The sequence below is a fragment of the Onychostruthus taczanowskii genome, unplaced genomic scaffold (assembly GCF_017590055.1).
Source record: "Onychostruthus taczanowskii isolate IOZ18803 unplaced genomic scaffold, ASM1759005v1 scaffold32, whole genome shotgun sequence".
In the NCBI taxonomy this organism is placed as follows: Eukaryota; Metazoa; Chordata; class Aves; order Passeriformes; family Passeridae; genus Onychostruthus; species Onychostruthus taczanowskii.
This window is the reverse complement of record NW_024500572.1, coordinates 8,525,528-8,546,254: the sequence shown is the minus strand read 5'-3', so window position 1 is coordinate 8,546,254 and position 20,727 is coordinate 8,525,528. Positions and strand designations below refer to the sequence as shown.

At 56.7% G+C, this 20,727-nt stretch overlaps 2 protein-coding genes across 6 annotated transcripts; both read right to left on the bottom strand.

Moving 5' to 3' along the window:
• Positions 1–38: 38 nt before the first annotated feature.
• Positions 39–3,291, bottom strand: LOC121338855 (somatomedin-B and thrombospondin type-1 domain-containing protein-like). Of its 3 annotated transcripts, none has more exons than XM_041410169.1 (5): positions 2,795–3,291; positions 1,880–2,062; positions 1,692–1,776; positions 1,119–1,298; positions 39–753 (listed from the first exon to the last, which is right to left on the bottom strand). In XM_041410169.1, exons 1-5 carry the CDS (start codon positions 3,000–3,002, stop codon positions 648–650), a joined length of 762 nt encoding a protein of 253 aa, XP_041266103.1. In that variant the 5' UTR covers positions 3,003–3,291; the 3' UTR covers positions 39–647. The 3 variants fall into 3 exon arrangements, with proteins under 3 accessions (XP_041266103.1, XP_041266101.1, XP_041266100.1); XM_041410167.1 differs by lacking the exon at positions 2,795–3,291 and having other exon boundaries at positions 39–539; positions 633–753; positions 1,119–1,277; positions 1,686–1,791; positions 1,880–2,699; XM_041410166.1 differs by lacking the exon at positions 2,795–3,291 and having other exon boundaries at positions 1,119–1,277; positions 1,686–1,791; positions 1,880–2,699.
• A 95-nt stretch (positions 3,292–3,386) lies between these two features.
• Positions 3,387–18,958, bottom strand: SLC25A1 (solute carrier family 25 member 1). Of its 3 annotated transcripts, none has more exons than XM_041410164.1 (9): positions 18,833–18,958; positions 7,136–7,243; positions 6,909–7,008; positions 6,547–6,685; positions 5,984–6,068; positions 5,720–5,824; positions 5,221–5,336; positions 4,830–4,903; positions 3,387–4,733 (listed from the first exon to the last, which is right to left on the bottom strand). In XM_041410164.1, the coding sequence occupies exons 1-9, from the start codon at positions 18,858–18,860 to the stop codon at positions 4,619–4,621; spliced, it is 870 nt and encodes a 289-aa protein (XP_041266098.1). In that variant the 5' UTR covers positions 18,861–18,958; the 3' UTR covers positions 3,387–4,618. The 3 variants fall into 3 exon arrangements, with proteins under 3 accessions (XP_041266098.1, XP_041266097.1, XP_041266099.1); XM_041410163.1 differs by lacking the exon at positions 18,833–18,958 and adding an exon at positions 17,069–17,704; XM_041410165.1 differs by lacking the exons at positions 6,909–7,008; positions 18,833–18,958.
• Positions 18,959–20,727: the final 1,769 nt, after the last annotated feature.

Genomic DNA, 20,727 nt, shown 5'->3' with positions numbered 1-20,727 from the left:
GGAGCAAGATCCAGCCCTGGCACGGCATGTGCTGTGGTAGCACCACCCACAGCTAGAGCAGGGACCCCACCAGCAAGCTCATGCAATGCTGGGCAAGGACTGGGGAAGGGCAGCAGCAGCACCCAGCCCAGCCTCACTTCTTCCAGTGGGAGCTGCTGAGCCCCACGGCTGGAACTGGGCACTGGCACCATTGGCTGTGCGCAGACTTTGGGTGTCTTTAATTCCTCTCTGCAAAGCAGGGCTGAACTGCCCTGCACAGCTCACCTGCTACTGCAGTGAGTGGGCTCAGAGAGGAGGGATGCTGCCTCCATCCTCACGTTTCTTGCCAGTTGCAGCTCTTTGAAAGTATGATGTCATGGCTGAGCATAACATCATCACATCATGTCACCCAGCCTTAACCTCATCATGCTGTTCTTCTGCCATTAATCACCACACTTCAGCAATTCCTTATTTTTAGTTTTTATAAGAAGGGTTTTTCCATTCTTCAGCAAAATATTTAATGGAAAACAGGGAGCAGGCACCAAGGGTAAACAGCAAACCTGCAGGAAGGTGAAATTATGAAAGAGAGCACATTTTAATTTAATTCCTTACCTCCCCAGCAAGGAGTGGTGCCATGGGGAGGCTCAGCTCACCTTCCCAGGGGGATCCTACACGAAGATGAGAGCTGGTGGGGAGCAGACACAGCCCTCTTCCAGGCCTTCCTGCACCCATGAGCCCTGGCACCCCACCACAGAAGCTGCCACCCAAAATGTCCTAGAAAGGAAAATCAGTGAGAACTAGGATGCACCATTAATAAATACAATTTTAAAAAATCAAATATAATTTTATATATGCATTTATATTATATATATAATAATGGCAGACTAGATGAACATTGTCCCTTCCAACAGAGATATTCTATCCTATTTAAATATGTTTATATTATAATCTCTGCTTATAGGACATATTATTGATTCATTTAATAATATTATGGCATACTATAACATTGTGGCATATTTTAACACAATTACAGCTTTGTATACAAATATAATTAGACTATAAAAGGCGAATGTCAGAGACAGGGAGAGATGTTCCTTAGGAGAGATCCCACGGTGGGAATGGCACAGATCAGCACCCACCTGGCTCCTTGCAGGCCGTGTCCAGTGCAGTGGGGACGGCGGTGGGACGGATTCCCCCAGCACTGCACGCACACCTGCTTGTCCCGCTGCAGCCGGCGGCTCCAGGCGCGCCCGCGGCACGGGGGTCCCACCTGCGCCAGGCGGAAATAGCCGCAGGAGCTGGGGAGGGGGGAACATGGGAGGAGAAAAGAGGGAAAATGGTGGTCGGAAGGTCGGGCAGAGGTTGTGGTGGTTTGTTGGTGGATTGGGGTATAAAGGGGATATGGGTTTGGGGAGTGGCAGAGGGGCCTGGGTGGGGGAAGTGAGAAGGGCAATGGCTCCGTGGGGTGCAGAGGGATCCTAGTTTGGAGGGCGGGAAGGATGGTGGTTCTGTGGGACATGCAGAGGGCCATGGTTTTGTGTGGGGGTGCAACGGGGCCATGGTTTGGGGCAGGGAGAAAAGTAATGGTGGGGGAAGCAGAAAGGCCCTGGGTCTGGGGGTGCAAAGAGGCCATGACCGCAGGGGGGGCAGGAGGGGTCCCGGCTTTGGGGACGGGGGTTACAGAGGGGCCCCGGCTCCACACATACCCAGAGGGCTCCTCCGGCAGTGGCAGCCCCGCTCTTCGCCAGGGATCTCTGAAGTCCTGGCTGAAGGAGCTGGGGAGTATCTTGGCTACCTCTGGCAGAAGAGCAGCTGTGAGGGGCAGGGGATGATTAAAGACACCCCGGGACGGCAGCACACGGGGACGAGCACGCAGGAGGGCAGCAGGCAGCCCGGTTACCTTTGGCCGTGCCGCAGGTCGGGTGCTGCCCCAGGCAGCCGCGGCGCTGCTTGAGGTCGGGACAGGGATCCCCGCCGTGCCGGGGCGGCACGGTGACCTGGCGGCTGCGGGCCCTGCTGCCAACCCCGCACGGGGAGCTGCACCCGCTCCACGGCCCCCAGGGCCCCACAGCACAGCCCACCGCTGCCAGGGATGGAGGAGAGGGGAAAGAAAGTGTTTCAGTGTCATGAACAATGGAAAGAGCAGAGCAGGGGAGATGCAGCACAGGGGATGGGGAGAGGGGAAGAAGGCCAGAGTGACCCCAACAGCCCCTCTCCCCTGACCCCTGCCAGTGCAGGGGCTTTGTCAGCCTTCCGCAGGACGTTATCCCTGTGTGCATCGCGCTGAGCTGGACCCTGCTAATCCCCCCGGAGATTAGGAAGGGCTGACTGCTGCAATTGTCCAGGGGGCCACGGCCAGCGCCTGCCTACCCTGATTTGGGTCCCCAGGGCAGGCTGGTTCTGCACTCCCCGAGCCCATGAGCCCCATTTGGCACCCTCAGTACAGCCCCTGGTCCCCCTGTACCTGTGCAAGGCACTGCCTGTGACAGTAGCAGAGGTGACACCGGGGCTTGTCCCGCTGGGTCCCACACTGACCTCTCAGGCTTGCAGTGACAGCGCTACCATCAGCTGCAGACCAGAGACCACCCCTTCGAGCTCTCTCACTGCACTGGGGCCAGCCTGAGACATTCAGCGTGGAAAAAAGGGGACAGCTGGGACACTGCTACAAATCCAGCCCAGCCAGCATCCCCAGACACACCTGTTATCACTCAGAGTACGGGCTAACAGGTAACAGCAAACACTCGCACCGAGCACAGCAGCACAGGCCGGTGTCCCCAGCCGCGGTCCGGCCAGCGCCATCCCCTCCGGCACTCACCGGCACGGCGGCACGTGGCCCGGTAGTCCTGGCAGCAGTCTCCCGTCCGCTGGCAGTACGAGTCGCAGTAGCAGCGGGCCCGGCGGGCGCCGGGGGCCCAGCAGGCGTTGTTCCTGCCGGGGCAGCAGCGGTGCCGGCAGCTGCCCGCGGCTCCTACCAGGCAGCCCGTGGCCAGCAGCCAGCCCGCCCAGAGCAGCGGGCCCCGCATGGCCCCGGGAGCCTGCGAGCCCCGCGGGATGACGGCTGTGCCCCGCTCCAGCGACACTGATGAGCAGCGAGGGCTGTGCGGGTGGGAGCTCCGGCCGTGCCGCACCGCCCCCGGGCTGGGCGGGGGGACAAAGCCCGTTCCCTTCTGCTCCACCGCCCCTCGGCTCCACGGCAGGGCGAGGACTTCATACAATTAACCAGGATTATTAATAAAGCACCGTGCACGAGACAACACAACCCTGCCTGGGAGCATCTGATTGGGCACTGCTGGGTTGGAGCTGATGCTCCCCCAGGAGCACCATCTCGGCATGATGGGGAGCCCCGTCCCCCCCCCACAGGGCAGGAGCCACTCACTGCCCATTCAGCACAGCTGGACGCCAACGCAGCCGCTAAAGCCAGACTGATTTTATTCAGATTGCGAATGTAAAACAGAATAACAATAAAAAAAAAACTAATGCAACCCTCACTGGCTTCAGAGCCAAAAGCCGCAGGTAAACCGTGCCCAGGCTTTCCTCCTTCACCCTCCAGTGTTAAGGCTGAGCTCATCGCTGGCTACAAGAGGGAGGAGGGATGGGTTGAGCCCTGGCTCTTGCACCCCCAGCTCCCTCAGGGAGAAATTTGGCACAAATATAGTGGGGCCAGCCTGGCACGGGCAGGGCAGGGCTCCAGCCCCACGGCCATGGGTGTTAGTGAGTCAGCATGAAGCTCTAAAGCTCCAAAAGCTACGGGATCACCTACGGCACCACAGGAACGCGGCGGGAGGGCAGATGCGGGGAATGTGGCAGAAGAAAGGGGTTTGCACCCCTGGCCGAGGGGCCAAGCCTGCGGCCTGGGGCTGCACCTCCACGGCCCGGCTCGCACGCACGACTCGGCTGTAAACGGCAGGTGAGGGGCACCCGGCTCACCCCAACCCCAGCCCACAGTGAGCAGAACTAAAGGCCTGGCTGTATGTGCAATTTTGGGCAACTGCTGCTCAGCAGCCCGGGGCTGAGCAGGATCCCCGGGATGGGATGGGATGTTGCACGCCGGTGGTCTTGGAGCTGGCAGGGAGGGAGGAGGGAGCTTGGGGTCATACCAGGGGGTCACTGCTCTCCCATCCCAGGGGGTGCAGGGCTGCTGGGCCCCCTCCAAGAGCTGCTGTGACCCTGCCATGGTATCAGCCCCACTGTCAGCTTGTGATGCACAGTTTGGCATTGCACCCACATGGCTCAAGGGGGCTTTCAGCACCCCCAAAAGAGCTGCTCCTGAGGCTGTCAGGAGCTCCTGGCTGCTGGGAGCCCCAAGGCCACTGTCCAAGGGACATCTCAGCCTGGTTAACCAGGTTAACACATAGCTGATGTGGGGCTGGGGGAAAGTGTCACCAGGAGATTGGGGTGGGCATGACCGGGATGCTGGGGGTTGGGATGGTGGGATGCAGCTCCCTCCCTGCTCCTTTCAGCACACAACTAGTAATTTAACCTGCTCCAGAGACTGTTCCTAAAGATAAAGGTGGCCAGGTTTGGGGTGTGCAGGGCAGACCTGGCCCCAGCAGTGCCGCAGGTGGGTGTGGGTTTGGTCTCTGCTCTCCAGCTGAAGCCCTGCGGGGCACAGGAGGCGGGGGCTGCCTGGCCCGGCCCCTCAGTCCGTTTTCCACACCTTGTTGAGGAATTTGACCACCTCATCGTAGATGATGAAGACGATGGCCACGTCAAGACACACACGGCCCAAGCGAGGCACTGTACCCTTGTAAAACCTGCCAGGAATAGAGAGGGGGACCGTGGGGTTGGGTCTCCTCACAGCCCCCTCCCTGCCCATCCTCCCCACCAGCCACCCCCACTGCAGAGCTTACGCCAGGGGCCCTTCGTGTTTCATGATCTGGTAGGCACAGTCCCAGGTGTTCTTGTACTTGTGCGCTTCCAGCCCCTGTGGGAAGGGAGAGGCAGGATCAGAGGCCAGAGACATCTGCATCTGGGGGATTTCAGGGGCAAAGCAGAGAGCCCAGGGTGTGCCATGAGGAACTGATCTCTCTCTACTGCTGCAGGACATCAGACTCCACAGGGATGTCCCCACCTCCATGCAAACACTCCCCATGGCTCAGGAGCAATCCCAGACATCTCCCAAACCAAACCTTGCAGGCATTTTGTGCCTGCCCCAGGGACTGCAGCAAACAGCTCCCAGGCAGTGGGTGCCCCCAGCCTGCTGCAGGCAGAGCAGTCCCACACCAGGCCCTGGCACTGTACCTGCATCCTGGTCTTCACCACATCCAAGGGGGTGTTGCCGAAGACACTCGCAGCTCCAGCAAGGGCTCCAAACACCCCTGTTACGAAGGGGTTCATGACCTTGTTGGGATTGTCCCCTGGGAAGGAAGAGAGGGTCAGGGCGGAGTGGTGGTGGGATTCCCACACACATTCCTGAAGGAGCCTGCAAGGAAGGTCCCAGGTCTGGCTGCTTGTAGTCAGGAGGCAGTGCTGAGCTGGGCACTGTCCAGGAGCACCTTCCCCACAGAGCCCGCACCACACTGTGGGGTTCAGGGTGGGTGTGAAAGTGATACTCCAGCACTAGGACCCATCAGCCCCACAAGCTGGTGCCACCCCACCCCAGTATTCATTTTCCTGCATTCCAAGTGACTGAGCCATGAGAAATAGGGGGTGTGTGGAAGGAAAAACCATCCCAGCTCCCAAGAGTGGCCAGGGAGCCAGAGGAACAGCCAGGGTGGCCTGGGGGCCAAGGGCACCATACCTTTGTACCAGTTCCTGAGGGAGGTCATGACAAAGAAGCGGATGGCCTGGTTTGATCCTTGCTTCAGGACGGTTGCAGTTAAGCCCTGGTAGGTCCCCTTCAGTCCTGCAAGAAGAGGATGTTGGAGGGGAGACCAGCCTCAAGTGGCAGAGAAAAATCTCCCCAGGCCACCTGTTCCAGCCTGTGCCCATCCACCACCTCCCACCCTGTCCCCATAGCATGGCAGTACTCAGGGAGTCAGGGTACCACTTTCCTGGGACTCACCCTGTTCCCGAACGATCTCCCGGACGCCATGGAAGAAACCACGGTATTTGGGGTTGGGAGAGGTCTGGTCATGGATAAACTTCACCTACAAGGAGATGATGTGCTTGTCCTGGCTGAGGTAACGCAGATGTGATGGCCCCAAGGGCTGGCGGCCACCTCCTGCCTTGTTCCAGGGACAGTCCCAAGACCAGAGCCAACCCACGCAGCCAGGCAGCTCCGGGAGAGATCACGGGGGAAGCCTGTGCCCATGGCCAGCAGTGCATTTTGCAGAGGAAAACGTGGGAAACTGCTGCTGCAAGCAGCCATGTGGGCCTTACACTCATAAAATGGGTGGGTGACAAGATGGCTCCTGAGTGTGGGGCTCCTCCCTGGAGTGGGGAAGGGGCCAGAGCCACCTTTACCTCCACAGGGTTTTCCAGCATCAGATCCGCCCCTACAAAACTCTCTTGGGCAAATGCATGCAGCCCTCAGGTTCCCAAAAGTTGGGCATCCCTGGGTTTTTCCCCCTCCCAGCCCAGCAAGGGGTGCCAAGGCAGGGGACAGTGGCAGCCACACCCACCCACCTTCACAGTCTCCATGGGGCAGACCACGGCCACAGCCTCAGCCACGCCAGCCCCCAGCCCGCAGATGAGGCCCCGCGTGCTGTCCAGCCGCCCCTGCTCGTCTCTCATCTGGTTGCTGAGGAACTCGAACATCCCAAACCTGCAAAGGAGCCACCGTGCCAATCCCCAGGCACCCGGACAGGGGTCTGCACCCCCTGCTCTGGGTCCAGGAGCAGCTGCACACCCTGTGAGAGGACCCTCCGTGCCTGGGAGACCACATGGCTTTGGTAAAACACCAACAGAGACACCAAGGGCAAAGCCACCCCCTTGTTTGCTGCTGTTGGGGGTCCCCCCCACTCACCCCTTGCCATGGGGGCACATACCTGACAGCAGCCTTGGGGATGGAGCCATACAGCAGCGAGCTGAGCCCCCGGTACAGCCCCCGGATGCCATGGTCACGGACAGTCTGCTTCACACAGTCCCCTGCGGCAGAGCACAGCGGGGCCGCTGTCACCCGCCACGCCGAGGACCACCCACCACCGCCCTGCCAAACCCCCCCAGCGCCAGCCAGGCTCCCCAGCAGCCCCAAACCCAGAGAGGGGCTGCTCACCAATGCCCTTGTAGCGGGGAGGGTTTGCCTTCTCGTCCAGCTGCAGCTGCGTCTTCACATACTCGGTGGGGAATGTGATGCAGATCTCGATCCCTCCAGCCAGGCCACCTGCACAGGAGAGGAAGGGACACTGTAGCAGGAGCAGCATTGTGCCCGTTCACTGCCACATGGCTGGTCCCAGGTCCATGATGGCTGAGCCTGGGATCTCTGGCAGCCAGGTCTGGGCTGGGACATGATATCCCTGTCCTCACCAAAACCCTGAGGACTCCATGCAGCAGCAGGGCCCTGTGCCAACCTGGTTCTTTGAATGGGCATCACTGCCCTGCCATGGCAAGAGCTGTTGAGGAGACTGGGCAAAGGGGTGGGAAAACAGGGCAGAACACTGCACCCATGGCTGCCTATTTGGTGTGTTGCCCCTCAAAGACACCTCTCCCTCTCCAGAGCCTCGCACTTCCAGGTGAGCTGTCAGCACTGGACGTACAAACCCTGTGGTGCTGCCCACACCACTCCCCACACCAGCAGGAGCCCATCTGCAGACCTGGCTGTGCTGGCAGGAAGCACAATTATCATCAAGCCTGTCTGGCTGCCCTGGGCTCCTGCAGCAGCGGCTGCTGGGCACTGATTACACTGGCTGCAGCCTTTCCTGATGGCCTGGGCAGCAAGGGATGCTGGCTCTCAGCTCTGGGGCTCCCCTCAGCATGGCTGGAGCCCTTGCAGCTGGACCTAGCTGTGCTGGGGGAGCTGGGCCAGCCCATCCAGCCACGATGGATCACACAGCATCAAATTGTGGCCAGGTCCCGCCGAGCAGCAGGAGCCCTTTGTGCCAGCAGCACTGGGAAGAGGCACAGGGCTGAGCTCCCTCAGGTCTCACAGGGCCAACCTTGCTCTCACAGGGCTGAGTTCCCTCAGGTCTCACAGGGCCAACCCTGCTCCGCCCAGGACAGGGCACAGGGTGCTGCCACTGGGGTCAACACCACCCTGAGGATCTCCCTGCTCTTTGCCCAGGGAAGGTGAATCATGCTCCAGCCCACCGGCTGGGGCACAGCGTGTGGTCAGAGGGGCTGCCAGCTCCCAGTCTCCTATACAGCCTCCAGTGGTTCCTCCAGCCTGGCCATGGCCTTGGTGTGACTCAGCAGGGCTGTGGCCCCCACTGCCAAGCTTGAGCCCCACAGCCCAGGGAACACCCCAACAGGGAACACACTGCCTCTGTAGGAGAGGCTGGGACTGGGTGCAGTGGTTGTTATCCTGCTCTGCAGTGAAGCAAAGGCTGGTGCCACGTGGCACAGTTCTGCTTATCAGCACCCCCAAAGTACCCCCATGAAGGGATGCTGATAGGGGCCACCACGGCCCATGGCTGCTCCCTGTGACAACAGCAGGCAGCACCTGCTCCTTGGACCAGCAGACTTCCTCACAAAGTCTTATTTCTTCTGCATGGCCCCCACATATACAAGAGATCTCTCTGGTGTTGCCAGCTTCCCCCTGTCAGTGCCACTGGCAACTGGCATCCCCAGGAGCACTGCTGCCTCCTCTCAGCCCAGTCCTTCTAGAGGAAAGGGAAAAGCAGCCTCCCCACATTCCTTCCAGCAGCGGAGCAGAATCCATCTTAAAACAGCCTTATGCTTGTTTTTCCTCCCAGGCACAAAAAGCACCAGGCTGCACCTCTTACCCAGGGAGCCAAGAAGCCAGGCCAGCCTCAAAACAGCTGGGGCAATGCAAAGCTCAGCTTCATGCTCACAGAGCATCCCACTCCTCCCACAGGCACGGCAGGGATGGGGACACCGTGGCACTGAGTACCCAAGGCAGGACACGCCAGCCCAGCTGGGCAGCATCCCGGCCCCGTGGGGACAAGGGCATGAGGCCAGCCCAGCTCTGCCACAGCAAACAAAGGCTCCTTGTTTCCCACTGTGTTCCCAGGGGGGCTGGAGCTGCCCAGCCCAGCCCAGCCCAGGCAGGCGCTTCTCAGGAGGCGGTGCTGGGTGACCGCTGCCAGCCCTGACGCCTCCGCGGCTCCCGCTGCTCTGGGGGCATGGCAGGAAACACAGGGCCAGCTCACGGCACTGCAGCCAGCCAGCAGCTCCCCTGGGGCACCACAGGAGGACAGCCACCATCCCCAGGGTCCCCAGCACACCCCTGCTGCCCCCTCAACCCTCTCCTGCCCTTGGCGTGTCTGTCAGAGTGGCAGACACTGCTGGTCCCGTGGCAGGGGGGTGGCCGAACGCTTATTTCTCCTGCAAAGACAAACAGCTCCTGCAGGAGCAGCTGGCAGGCCCCGGAGAGCAGCTCGACGAGGAGCAATGTTCTCCAGTCGGGTGCAACAGTCCCCAAAAAGCTGAGCACCAGCTGGCACTGCTCCGCACTGCCACACACCACCGTGCCACCAGCCTTGCGCCACCACAGCCACACGCACACCCCGAGTGCTGCCAAGGCCACTTCCCTCCCTCCCACACTGCAGAATTGAAGTGCTGGATGTGTTAAGCACCATAAATATTTGTTCTCTCTCAGTCCCCCAGCACCAGCTCCTCCCCCAGCACACCCAGAAGCCAGACAGGAGGGGAGCACCCAGGACAAGCAGCAGTGCAGGGGCAACCAGCACCTCAGCTCATGGCAGCCACACCAAATGCTACAGGGAGAGATGCTGCACCTCTTGCAACCTGCTCACAGCCTCAGTGGCCACACTTGCATGCAGGGGAGGCAGAGGCTCTGCTCAGCATCCCAAGGGCAAAGCCATCCACCAGAGCCCAGCAAAGGAACAGCATGTTGTTCCTGGGAACTGGCAGTCTCTGGGGCAATGAGGGTGCCCTAGCCAAGGATGAAGGAACAGGGCACCCATGCTGCCAGGTCCCCTCCCTGTTCCCCAGTGTTGTTCTGGCCTAAAATCCCATGGGAAGGTGCACAGAGAGCAGGCACTCTGGACACACTCCATGCCTTGTGGCAATTTTAATCCATTTTCTTTTGCCCACAGAGAGACAGGGTGGCACAGGCCACCTGCCCTGCAGCCCCCTGGAAGCAAGACCAGAGGTCCTGCTCTGCTGTCATCTCCTCTCCCCACACAGTTTTACCCCAGCAGAAGCCTCATTCTATGCAAATAAATCACCCCACTGCTCAAGAGCAGCAGCTTTGTCCAATCCCCTTCCTCTCCAGGGCTGCAGGGACTTTGCAACCTGTTTACCCGGACTTTACACAGCAGCTCCAGCTCTTGCAACACCGCGGAGTCAGCAGGAACAGCAGCACTCAGGAGGTGAAAGAGCAGCGGGGCAGCTGGGATGCCGGGCCAAGGCTCTGGCTGCTCGCTGGATGCAGCGGAGCCAGAGGACAGGGAACGTCCTTCAGGGAAGGTCGCTCTGCCTGGCCCCAGGGAAGGTGCCCCTGGCAGGGGGATCCCACTCCCAGCACCAGGAATGGCTCCCTGCCTGCAGCAAGCCTGCAAGTGCTTCAGCTGCCAGCTATCCTGACATTGCAGGCTCAGGGGGAAGGGAGAGAAGGGAAAAATACCCTGGCATAGTTTTCCTAGAAAAAGTTTCGTTTTCCCCAGCAGAGAGGCCCAAAGAGGCCGTCCTTTGAGGACACGCCTGCAGCCCTTGGGCATGGCTGGGGAGAGCCGGCAGAAGGGAAAAGAGGGTTTTTTGGGGACAGTGGGAGGGCGCTGCCCCTGCAATGCTCACACAACACGTGATGGCATCAGCACACGCAGGTTCAGCTCCACATACTGTCCATGAGCAGCTTCTGGAACACCACTGGCCACCCCGACCCAGGGACCCCAGCTCCAGACCCAGGGCAGCATGGAAGGCGGGAGGATGCAGCTGCGATGGGGAAGACAAGCAGAGCCCCAGGACTGACACAAACCAAGGCTGCACAGCCAGGACTGGCAGTGTCACCCTCTGCAAACTCCTACCCAGAGGCAAGTGCCCCAATGAACACCCACTGCCCTGTCTGGGAGACACAGAGGGGCAGGGGTGGCACTGGCCCCTCTGCCACTCCTGCAAGTGGCTCTGCCTGCAAAAGCATCCTGCTCCTGCAGAGTGATGGAGCAGCAGGTGTCTGTGCAGCTCTGATGAGAAGTGAGCACCTAGGGAGCAATTTCAGTCTCTCCATTTTAAGAATAATTTTGCACGCTGACATACCAGCACCTGATTTCCATATAAAAAGCACCTTTTAACTTCAGATTCGTTAGGATCCTTTCAGGCCAGAGGAAACTATTCCTAAGGGTCTGGAAGCAAAGCAGCAGAGCTCTTGCAGGGCCCATGCCTGGAGCTTCTCCATTCTGTCAGCCGGGTGGCTGAGGATGGTGGGAAGGCACAAACAGGCTCTCAGTGCAGGCTGAGCCCCAGGTTCCCCATTTTGGGTGCTCCCAGCCCACGTGCAGAAGGTGCAGCTGGATAGGGTCAGCTGAGTGGGTGACATGGGTGACACGGACCGCACACTACGGGCACAGGGTGCAATCCAGCCCAGCTCCTGGATGCTGTGCTTACAGTATGCAGCACTCTCACAAGGGGACTTGGTGCCCTTTTAATTAGCCAACACTGCTTTTGGAGCTGGGGAAACAAGGAAGAAAAAACCCCAAGAACCAAAGACCACCAGGCTGCTACGAACCAGCCAGACTGCCGCCTGCTCCCCTCACCGAGGGACCAACCCCCCCTGGAAGCCATCCAGGCTGCTCTTCACCCATCCACTGCCATGGAGCAATCCTGCCCTGCCTGCCTGCAGCGGTGAAACGGGTTTAACAGCTCCACCCTCCCGGCACTTCCCACCTCGGGCCATCTTGTGAAACTGGGGGCTCAGGAGCAGGCAGGAGCCTGGCTGGGGCTGCAGCTCTCCAGGACAGCTGCCTCTCGGCAGAGCTCCAGCACTGCTGTCCTCACCCGGGCACCTCCTCCAGCCACGGACAGTCCTTCACCACCCATCCACCCAGAGCCACATCCTTGTGGAAAACCACCACGGGGGCAGCTCTGCCACCAAAAGTCTGACTCAGTGCTGAGATGGGAAAGGCTGCTTCCCCAAACCAGACTGCCAGAAGTTTACAAGTTCTTTGGTTAAAAGAGAAAAAACATGTCCTGCAACAGGTCAGCAGCCTCAGAGAGTGTCTGTCCCCATGCTGAGGCTCAGGTCTCCCTCCCATCTGACAGGGGCAAGGCCAGTGGGGAGCACAGGGGTTCAGCATGCCCAGCAGTAAGCAGACATTCACAGCTGTTTTGGTCACGGGAGCGTGCTACAGGCAGGCTGGCGACAGTCTGAACCCCCAATGAAACAGGATGGCAAACATGAGAGGTGCCCCTCTGTACCCTGTGCCACTGTGGGTAAACAGCCCCGTGCAAACAGTGCTGCAGATAACGCTACGGATGGGATGAAACCATTTGCCCTGAATCTTACTGGAACTGTCCTGTTTGAACAGGCTGTCCTTTCACAACTCGCTCATTCATCACCTCTTTGCATTTACTTCTCAATATGACCATTAATCATTATAACAATTTAAACTTCTCAGCTGCGAGTATGATGGCAGAAGCCATTTCCCCAAGCTCGCACTCAGAGCAGCCTCTGCCTTCGATGCTGATTCCACCTTTGGGGACTGCCAGGTTCTTTGTCCTGCTCAAGTCACCTTTTCCCCATTGCCCTGCACACCTCAAGGCCCCAGTTTTGTCACCATGAGCTGCCTCCTGGCCATCCCACCACTCAACTTCAGACACCAACTTTCCAAGTGTCAAAAACTCTCTTAGGACATGCAACAGGGAGCTGATGTTGGAGCTCAGGTCTGTTGGAGGACTCCCACAGCACAGCTGGATGAAGGAGCCACTGCCAGGACTGAGACTTCCCTGGGGACAAGCTCTGATCTCCCAGCCCCCAGCACAGGGGAGTGACTGCTGTACCAAGCAATGGAGCACAGAGGGAGAAGAGATGGCCAAAAAAACCAATCTCTGCTGTCAAGAGATGACCTGAGACCTCAGGGCACAAGCAGGAGCAGGGAGGCTGCATTGACATGCACCACACAGCACCATCAGAGCTGAGAGACGCTGCAACATCCCCAAGCTGTCAGCTCATGGTGCTCATCGTCTCGGGAAGACGGACGACTCCTTCCGATCATTTACATCAACCCAGAGAAAACGGTTGCCTGCAGAATGTCAAGCAGAACATCAGGCATGTGAAAATCTTAGAAACTCACACTTCAGAGCCCAGGGTTAACCCCAGCTCATACAGAATCCATGCAGACTGAAGGGACACCCCAATATGGTTTCCTGCCCTGGGGCTGACATCCTTGTCCCACCAGGAGCCTTGGGGCTCTTACAGGTTTCCACTGCAGCCCATGAGGGTTCCCAGGCAGCCAGGGACTCACTCAAGACCCTAGGGACTCACAAGCATGGTCCTTGTGCCCCACTCCCCAAAGAGATGATAGCCACAGGAGGCACCTGCAGGGAGAAGCCACAGCCAGGAGTGATGTACTGAGGGCCAGCAGACCTGGCAGGACTGGCTTCCTCCACACTCTCCAATCTTTCCCCCTGGCTGCACTTGGCCTCCACTCGGCTCAGCATGAAGGGAGAAACATCTCCTACTCTGCTGTGAGCACCAGGCAATTATCTCAAAAGCAGGGAGTGTGCTGGACCACAGCCATTCACAGCAGCACAACCTCCCTCACTCACACCCTCTCCGGAGAGCAACGGCCCTGGAAATCCAGATGGACTTGGGACTTTTGGGAAAGGATACCTGCTCTGCAAAAGGCAAGTCTCAGCTTTCACACCCAGTCCCTGACTCGTTTCCTCTGCAGGTACAGCATTCCCTAAGAAAGATAATATCAAGGATTAACAAAGAAGAGGAAAGTGAAGCTCCCATTACTGCTTTGCTCAGGAGCCTGGGCTCCCTAGTTGAACCCTGCTTCATGCCCTACCCTCTCCCTGCAGTCCCCCTCCCCTGCCCATGCTCCCCCTAGGACCCTGGTGCACATCACTGTTATTTGCCAGTGGTACTCAACACCAGGGTAGCAGCCACAACCCCCGTGAGCTCTTTCCAAATCCAGCACTGTGTAGGATAACATCCAGGCATCCTGCCCCCTGGCCAGGCAGGATTAGGTGTAGGTAGAAACAGCAACTGTGCAACAGCCCCCGGGTGAGCAGATACCATGCAGAGAGCAAGGCAGCTTGTAGCTTCTCAGTGGGAGGGAGCAAACCCCAGGCTTCAAAGCTGGCTAGAAACAGAATAAGGCTGTACTTAACTCTGGCGAGGGCAGGCAGAGCCTTTCATCAAATGAGCACTGATAATCACGAGCAAAGTTCTCAAGAGGAGGGCAAGGGTGGGAGGCTTTGCCTGCAAATGGCAAAAGACCATTTGTGCTGGGCTGGAAATAGCCCACACTGCAGGCTGACTTGAGCTGGCCCAACAGCACCAAAACGAGCTGCCAACCTGGCATCCAAAAACCCAGTGAAGGAGCACTCTCAGGATTCCCAGAGGTGACTGATGACTCTGCCACCAGCATGCCTATCTCACCACTTAACTGCCTTTATTTCAAGTATGGCCCTGCATTGGGAGCACAGTAGACCAGCAGCACCCAGCCCTTCAGGATGCTGGCGGGAGGGACAGGAGTCTGGTGGGCTGTTTGGAAACCAGAGCACAAAACAGGAAGGCTGGCTGTGGGAGGCCAGAGACAGGGCTGGGCTCCTGGCCCACCTGCTAACAGGTTGTTATCCAGCAGAAGAGGCCGAGCTGCCTTCATGTGCTCAGGCCACACGTGGCCACAGCAGCACCAGCAGCGTTGTCACTGCAAGGTGAAGTGCTGCCTTGGCACACAGCAGCTGCTTGGACAAAGGAGGGCCCATTAGCAAATTAATTTTTAACCTTGCGTTTTGTCTGTTGCGACAACTGAAGGAGAAGAGCTCTTGGCAGACAGAGCTTTACTTGCATCTCTTCAGAAAAGAGCCAACCCCAGCCTGTTGAGGTCTGGACAGCCGAGGGAGCTGTGCCTCCCTGGCAGAGGATCCCAATTACACAAAGGGTCTGGGAGCAGATATGCACCCAGGGAGGGATGATGGCTTATTTAACTCCACCAGCACAGGCTGATGAAGTACAGCAGGAATGTTCCATCTTAACACCTCCAGCTCACCAGAACATGGAGCACACATCCCTGTTGTGCAGACAGATGTCAGATGAGAAACTCTTGAGAGCGTCAGCAAACCCCTTAAAGTCAGCAGAGACAGCCACAAACAGCACTGCATCCCTCAGCGAGGGGCTGGAGGGCTGAGCAGACCAGAGCACAGGGAGTTAACAGCAGCTTTCTCCCATTTCTGTGGTTCTTTAATACAATTAGATGCCACAGAGGCTTGGCTGGACTTCTGCCCATTAACCAATTACTCTGATTACAGCCTGTGAGGAGAAGACCAGCATCTCAATTGGGTTCTTCTTCTACCTCTGCAAGTCTGCTGCAACCTCTCTCGCAGGAGGCTGATTCTGGTAAGCTGATGATCCTGATTACAGATCTACACAAGATCTATGAAAGTATCCTGGTACGCTGGTCCAGGCAGTGACAACCTGAGGCTTTCATTGCACATGGACAGCAAGTTGGGAATGACTGGAAAGGGTGGACAAGAAGGAAACATCCTGTCCTTTCCATCCTAAAATTGGACAAAATCCTATTTAAAAGACCTTAAGTCAAGCGGCATGAAAAAACCAACCCATTTTGATATGGGGCAGCAGAGAGGGGCACAGAGCTCTGGAGGAACCCGGTCTCACCGAAGGGCTCACTTGAGTGAAAAGTCACCCTCTCGTTGGAGGCTGCCTCCTCCTTGTGCCCCAGCCCTTTGGCCAGGCAGCCGAGTGATGGCAAAGTCCCTTCCCGGAGACGTGACACTGGGAGGCTTCGGCACCCTCTGCACGCTCCAGCGGTCACATCCACCTCCGACAGTTCTCCCGGTGCTGCGAGGGAGGCCGGGGCGGGGGCAGGGCCGGTGGGCAGATCTCCCCGTGCGGGCACAGCCCCGCTGCTCCCCGGTCCCGCTACTGGAGGCTGGAGCTCTGCCCTTGGAGGGGACCAGGGAGTTGGACGGACAAACAAAGGCACAATCGTAGGAGGGGGAATTGGCTGGAAAACACAAAAGCTCTAAACATGCCAATCATGTCGAGGCTGCGATGGCTCATTTCAAAACAAAGACGCTAATCTCCACTCTGGGAATTGTCCTGCGACTGGCAGGAGAAACCAGGGAGCTAATGAACAGCTACAAAGGAGTTTAACAAGCCTGCGACTGTCTTGGACTCCATTCAGCTCAGAGCTCGAAACAGCCACAAGCAGGAGGCAGAGCGTTAACTCTGCAGCTACTGCTGCACTCGGCGCAGTTACTGTTGTGATCCCATGGAAGTGGTCAGAACTGGACGGGAAAACACGCCCTGATCCAAGAGACTGATGCTCAGGCACAAAGGAGGGACCAAGCAGCCTTTGGAGCAGCTGTATCAGCTCAGCCTGTGAGACACAGCTAGGGCAGGGACAACCGACTGCTGCTGCTTCTTCCCTCAACACCCTCGGGGGAGCATGTGGGGCCCTTGCTGCCACCAGCCTCTCCCATCAGTTCCGCTCCCTCCTGCTGAACACCGCTGAACCCCCGAGTGTCGCTCGCCGCGCGTCATGTCCGAGCCCACCAGCACCTTCCCGGCTGGACCACCGGGTGCAGAAACAGCCTGGCAAGACGCTGCCAGGGCTCTCCGCGGATAGCGGGAGCTCGCAGCCAGCGTCCAGGCTCGGGATGCAGCTGCGGGAGCTCTTTGGCTGTGGCTGAAGGGAAACGCCGGGCAGCGGGGTCGCCTTCCGCGGGCAGCGGGAGAGGCGGCAGTCCCGGGATGGAGCAGCACCTGCGGGAGCGCCACCGCCCCGGGGCGGGCCCGGCAGCCTCCGCCCAGCCGGATGCCCACGCTGGCAGCGGCGGGGCGAGCCCCGTCCCCAGGAGAGCCCCGGGAGCCCCTTACCTGCCAGGATGGCCTTGCCGGGATGCGTGAGCTTGGCCTTGCCGGCGGGGGCGGCGGCGGCCAGGCTGCGGGGCGCGGCGGGGGCGGGCATGGCCGCGCTACTCCGCGGCTCCGGCTGCCCGGCGGCGGCGGCCGAGCCCTATTTCAGAGCCGCGCCCGCGAGGGGCGGCCCCGGCGGCGTCACATCCTCGTGGGGCGGGGCGGGGGCGGCCCGTGGGGACGTGGGGAGCGGCTCTGGGGGGAGCGGGGCAGGGGCTGAACGGCAGCAGAGCAGCGGCGTGACCCCGCCCGGCCCTCGGTGCTGCGGGAATGGGGGCTGCTCAGCCCGCTCCCAGGAATCCACGGGAAAAGCCTCCGCGTGGGTACGGAGAGATGCCGGCCCGGCAGGAGGGTCGTGGGCAGCAGTGCCCCCTCTCCTGAGCAGCATCAGCACCTCCGGGCACGCTTAGGCCAGGACTAGCTCTGAGCCACCCCAAAGCCCTCGGTCAGCGAGGATTCACAAGAGTGTGCTCCTGCGCGGAGACGGCCGTCCGAGGGGAGGGAAGGGGGAGGGTTTGCTCATCTCGGGCCCTTGGCTTGAATCCTTCCTGACCAGGAACTCCCGGGGTGGGAAGAGCATGTGAACGCCCAGCTCCGGCGGAAGAGAAACAAAAACATTCTCAAATTAAAAGGCTGCTGTGAGTGCAATGACACTCCGGGCTTAGCCGAGGTGGGTTGGTATTTTTGGGGTTTTTTTTTTTTTTGGTGGGGGGGTGGGTGTATTATCTATTGCTCCTCAATGTACAGATTGCACTAGGATTTTTTTTTTTTTGCTTTATCTACAGACAGAGGAAGATGCACTCCTTTAGTTTATGTCCAAAAGCTGTATTTACAGGATGCAGGGAAAGAAACCAACACTGTTTTCATTTCCATCCAGGATTTCGCAGAAACCAGGGAACACTGGAGCTGTACTCCAGAACTGTGCTCTCCCTTACATCTGGAGCAGCCACATTACTCAAAAAAAAAAAAATAACGAATATTTTGTGCAAGGAGTCACCTCCAGCTATGCATAAAACATGCTCCTGTCCAGACTTGCTCTCTGTGTGCTTTGTGACATGGTTTTTGCTTAACGAGACTCAGCAATCTGGCAGCTGCCAGCCCCATCCAAGAGCTCACTCTGCAGCTACACAGCCCTGGCCTCGTGGCTGAACCACCAGCAGAAGAACTCTGGGAAACTGAAGCATCTTTATTCTGACAGGGTTAAAAGCAAACATACTTGCATTGCAAAACTCACCCCCAGGTGAGATCAGAACTGTATGTGGTTTCACAACAGAGTTAAAATAGGCATAGAGTGGTCTCATGCCAAGTCTAAGGCCCCCCTCCTTTAAGAGAGGGTGTGAAGGAGGAGGAGGAATTAACATGTGAAGGGAAGGAAAAAACAGTCATAGTCCTGGTCACAAATGCTGCTCATGTTCAGATTAGCATTATTAGAATGGTAAAGATAAGATAAATTCTTTCAAACACAGCAAACAAACAAATGCATTTGGATTTCTGATTAACCTCTGTAACTCCTCATACCTTTCCATCAAATCATCATGGCTTTCACATCTGCCTGCAGACACGTACACCCTGTGCTGTGAGGCCATGATTACCTTCACAACAAACACTGGCTCTTACAGACTCCCCAATCACCAAGGCCTGTGCACAACCTCATCCTGTCCAAGAAAATACCACACCACATGCTTAATTCAAATCAGACTCAATGGGATTCTCAGCAGTGCTTACCTTGCTGAACAGGGAAAGGATTATTCATATTTAATCACATGCAGATTGCAAGCCATCTCCTGCAAGGACCTGACCTCCAAGAAGCTGCTAACACCACTTGTCAGCAGAAAGCCTGAAGGAGAAACAGTGAAACAAGATAAACAATCCCTGAAATACCAGGGGCTGCAAGAGGATGTTTTAAATCCCATTAGTTATGTGAAAATAAATACTTGACCAGGCTCACATAGTCAAGAGCATCTCCAAAGAAATGCATGGTCAAAGCATAGAAGAGCAATATCAAACCCAGCATGTTACTGCTCTCGCTTCAGGAATTTTCATGGAAACAACCCTGTGACAATCTGAACTCATTTCCCTTGCTGGTGGCTGGTGCTTGTTTCTGCTGGCATACAAAGACACAAGAATTGTGAAATATGTAGTCAGGTGCTACTGCAGCCTGTGTGTCTCATGGCACCTCTCCAGGCCCTAATAATGAGAATTGAAAAGAGCTACTGAAAATGAATGCAACTTTCACAATTTATTTTTTCAAACACAAGCAGCAATTGCAGACAGAGTTTTCTGGATCCTCAGAAGCACATGCTTACAGGACAACTCTTAGTTCCAACTTATTCCTCCCTTGCCCCTCCCTGAAATTATTTATTATTACTTTTATTTAATTGGCACTAGATAGCACACCATGGTTTCAGAGACCATGAGTGGTCAGTATGGGGCACATAATTTCCTATTATATATCCTGGGATCAAAGAACCTCTTCATTTCACTGAATTAACAGATGTATTATCACAATTGTTACAACTCATCAACTACTACAAACCTTTCCATGCATTATTAATCCCCATCACTTGTGGTCTTATGATAAAATAAGAAAACTCATTTTCTCTCTGGTTCCCTATCGAGACAAAACAATTCCTTTATGCAAAACAGATCCTGCATATAACTGGCTTCAATAAATGAAAATACTGCAGATTTGAGTCAACATTTCCCCAGCTTTGAAGTGTGTGCTGCAGGAGCTACTGTGATTATAAGCAAGATGATGCTATTCCAAACAAGGAACACGATTCCCACTTGAGCACACATGCAGAAAGAGCTCCTGTTGCTACACAAGATTATTCACTGAGATTACCAGGACTGAGCCTCTCATAAGCACCACAGAAGTCCCTGTTATGTTCACATCTGCGTGGGCCTGACTCATCTCAGAAGAGAGTAAAGCCCATGTACAGCATGTACTGATTATCATTCTGCTGCCCTGCCACGGTCGGTCGTGAATCCCTCACAGCAGGATGTATTACTCAACAAAGCAACTCCAGTTGACAAACTCTATTAGCAGTTGATGAGGCCATTTCCCCACCCCCTAAGTGGAAAAAAAAAAGTACCTTACAAAAGGAGAGCAATTCAAAGATTTATTAAACAGTTTCCCACCCAAACTCACTCCTAGCTCCCCATCTGGGTAACCAGTGCTTGGGGAATTTGTGCTCTGCATAATATTGGAGAACTTACTACTGTGGAAAACAACATACCAGAAGACTTTGTAATTCCTTCCTTTCATAACCACTGGGGGGAAAGGAAAAATGGAGATTTTTAGGCAAACAAATTTTACAATCTTGATTAAAAACAACAGACAAAAAAAAAATCTTGAGTCACTGAACCACGCAGGAAATGCATAACTGAGTAAGCTCAGAACCTGACTCAGGACTTTTAAATTCTGACACATAAAAGACAGGACTTCACTGATTGTATTTCAAATTCATCTTAAGCTTAAAAGCTGTCAATTTTATATTAGCTTGGAAGAAAACAGATGGATGCTGTTGCCTTTTTGAAGGACTGCAAAGGCTCCAGACAAACTGAACCACACACCTATGCTAAGAATTTTGCAGTGTTGTATTAGTAAAACATGAGTC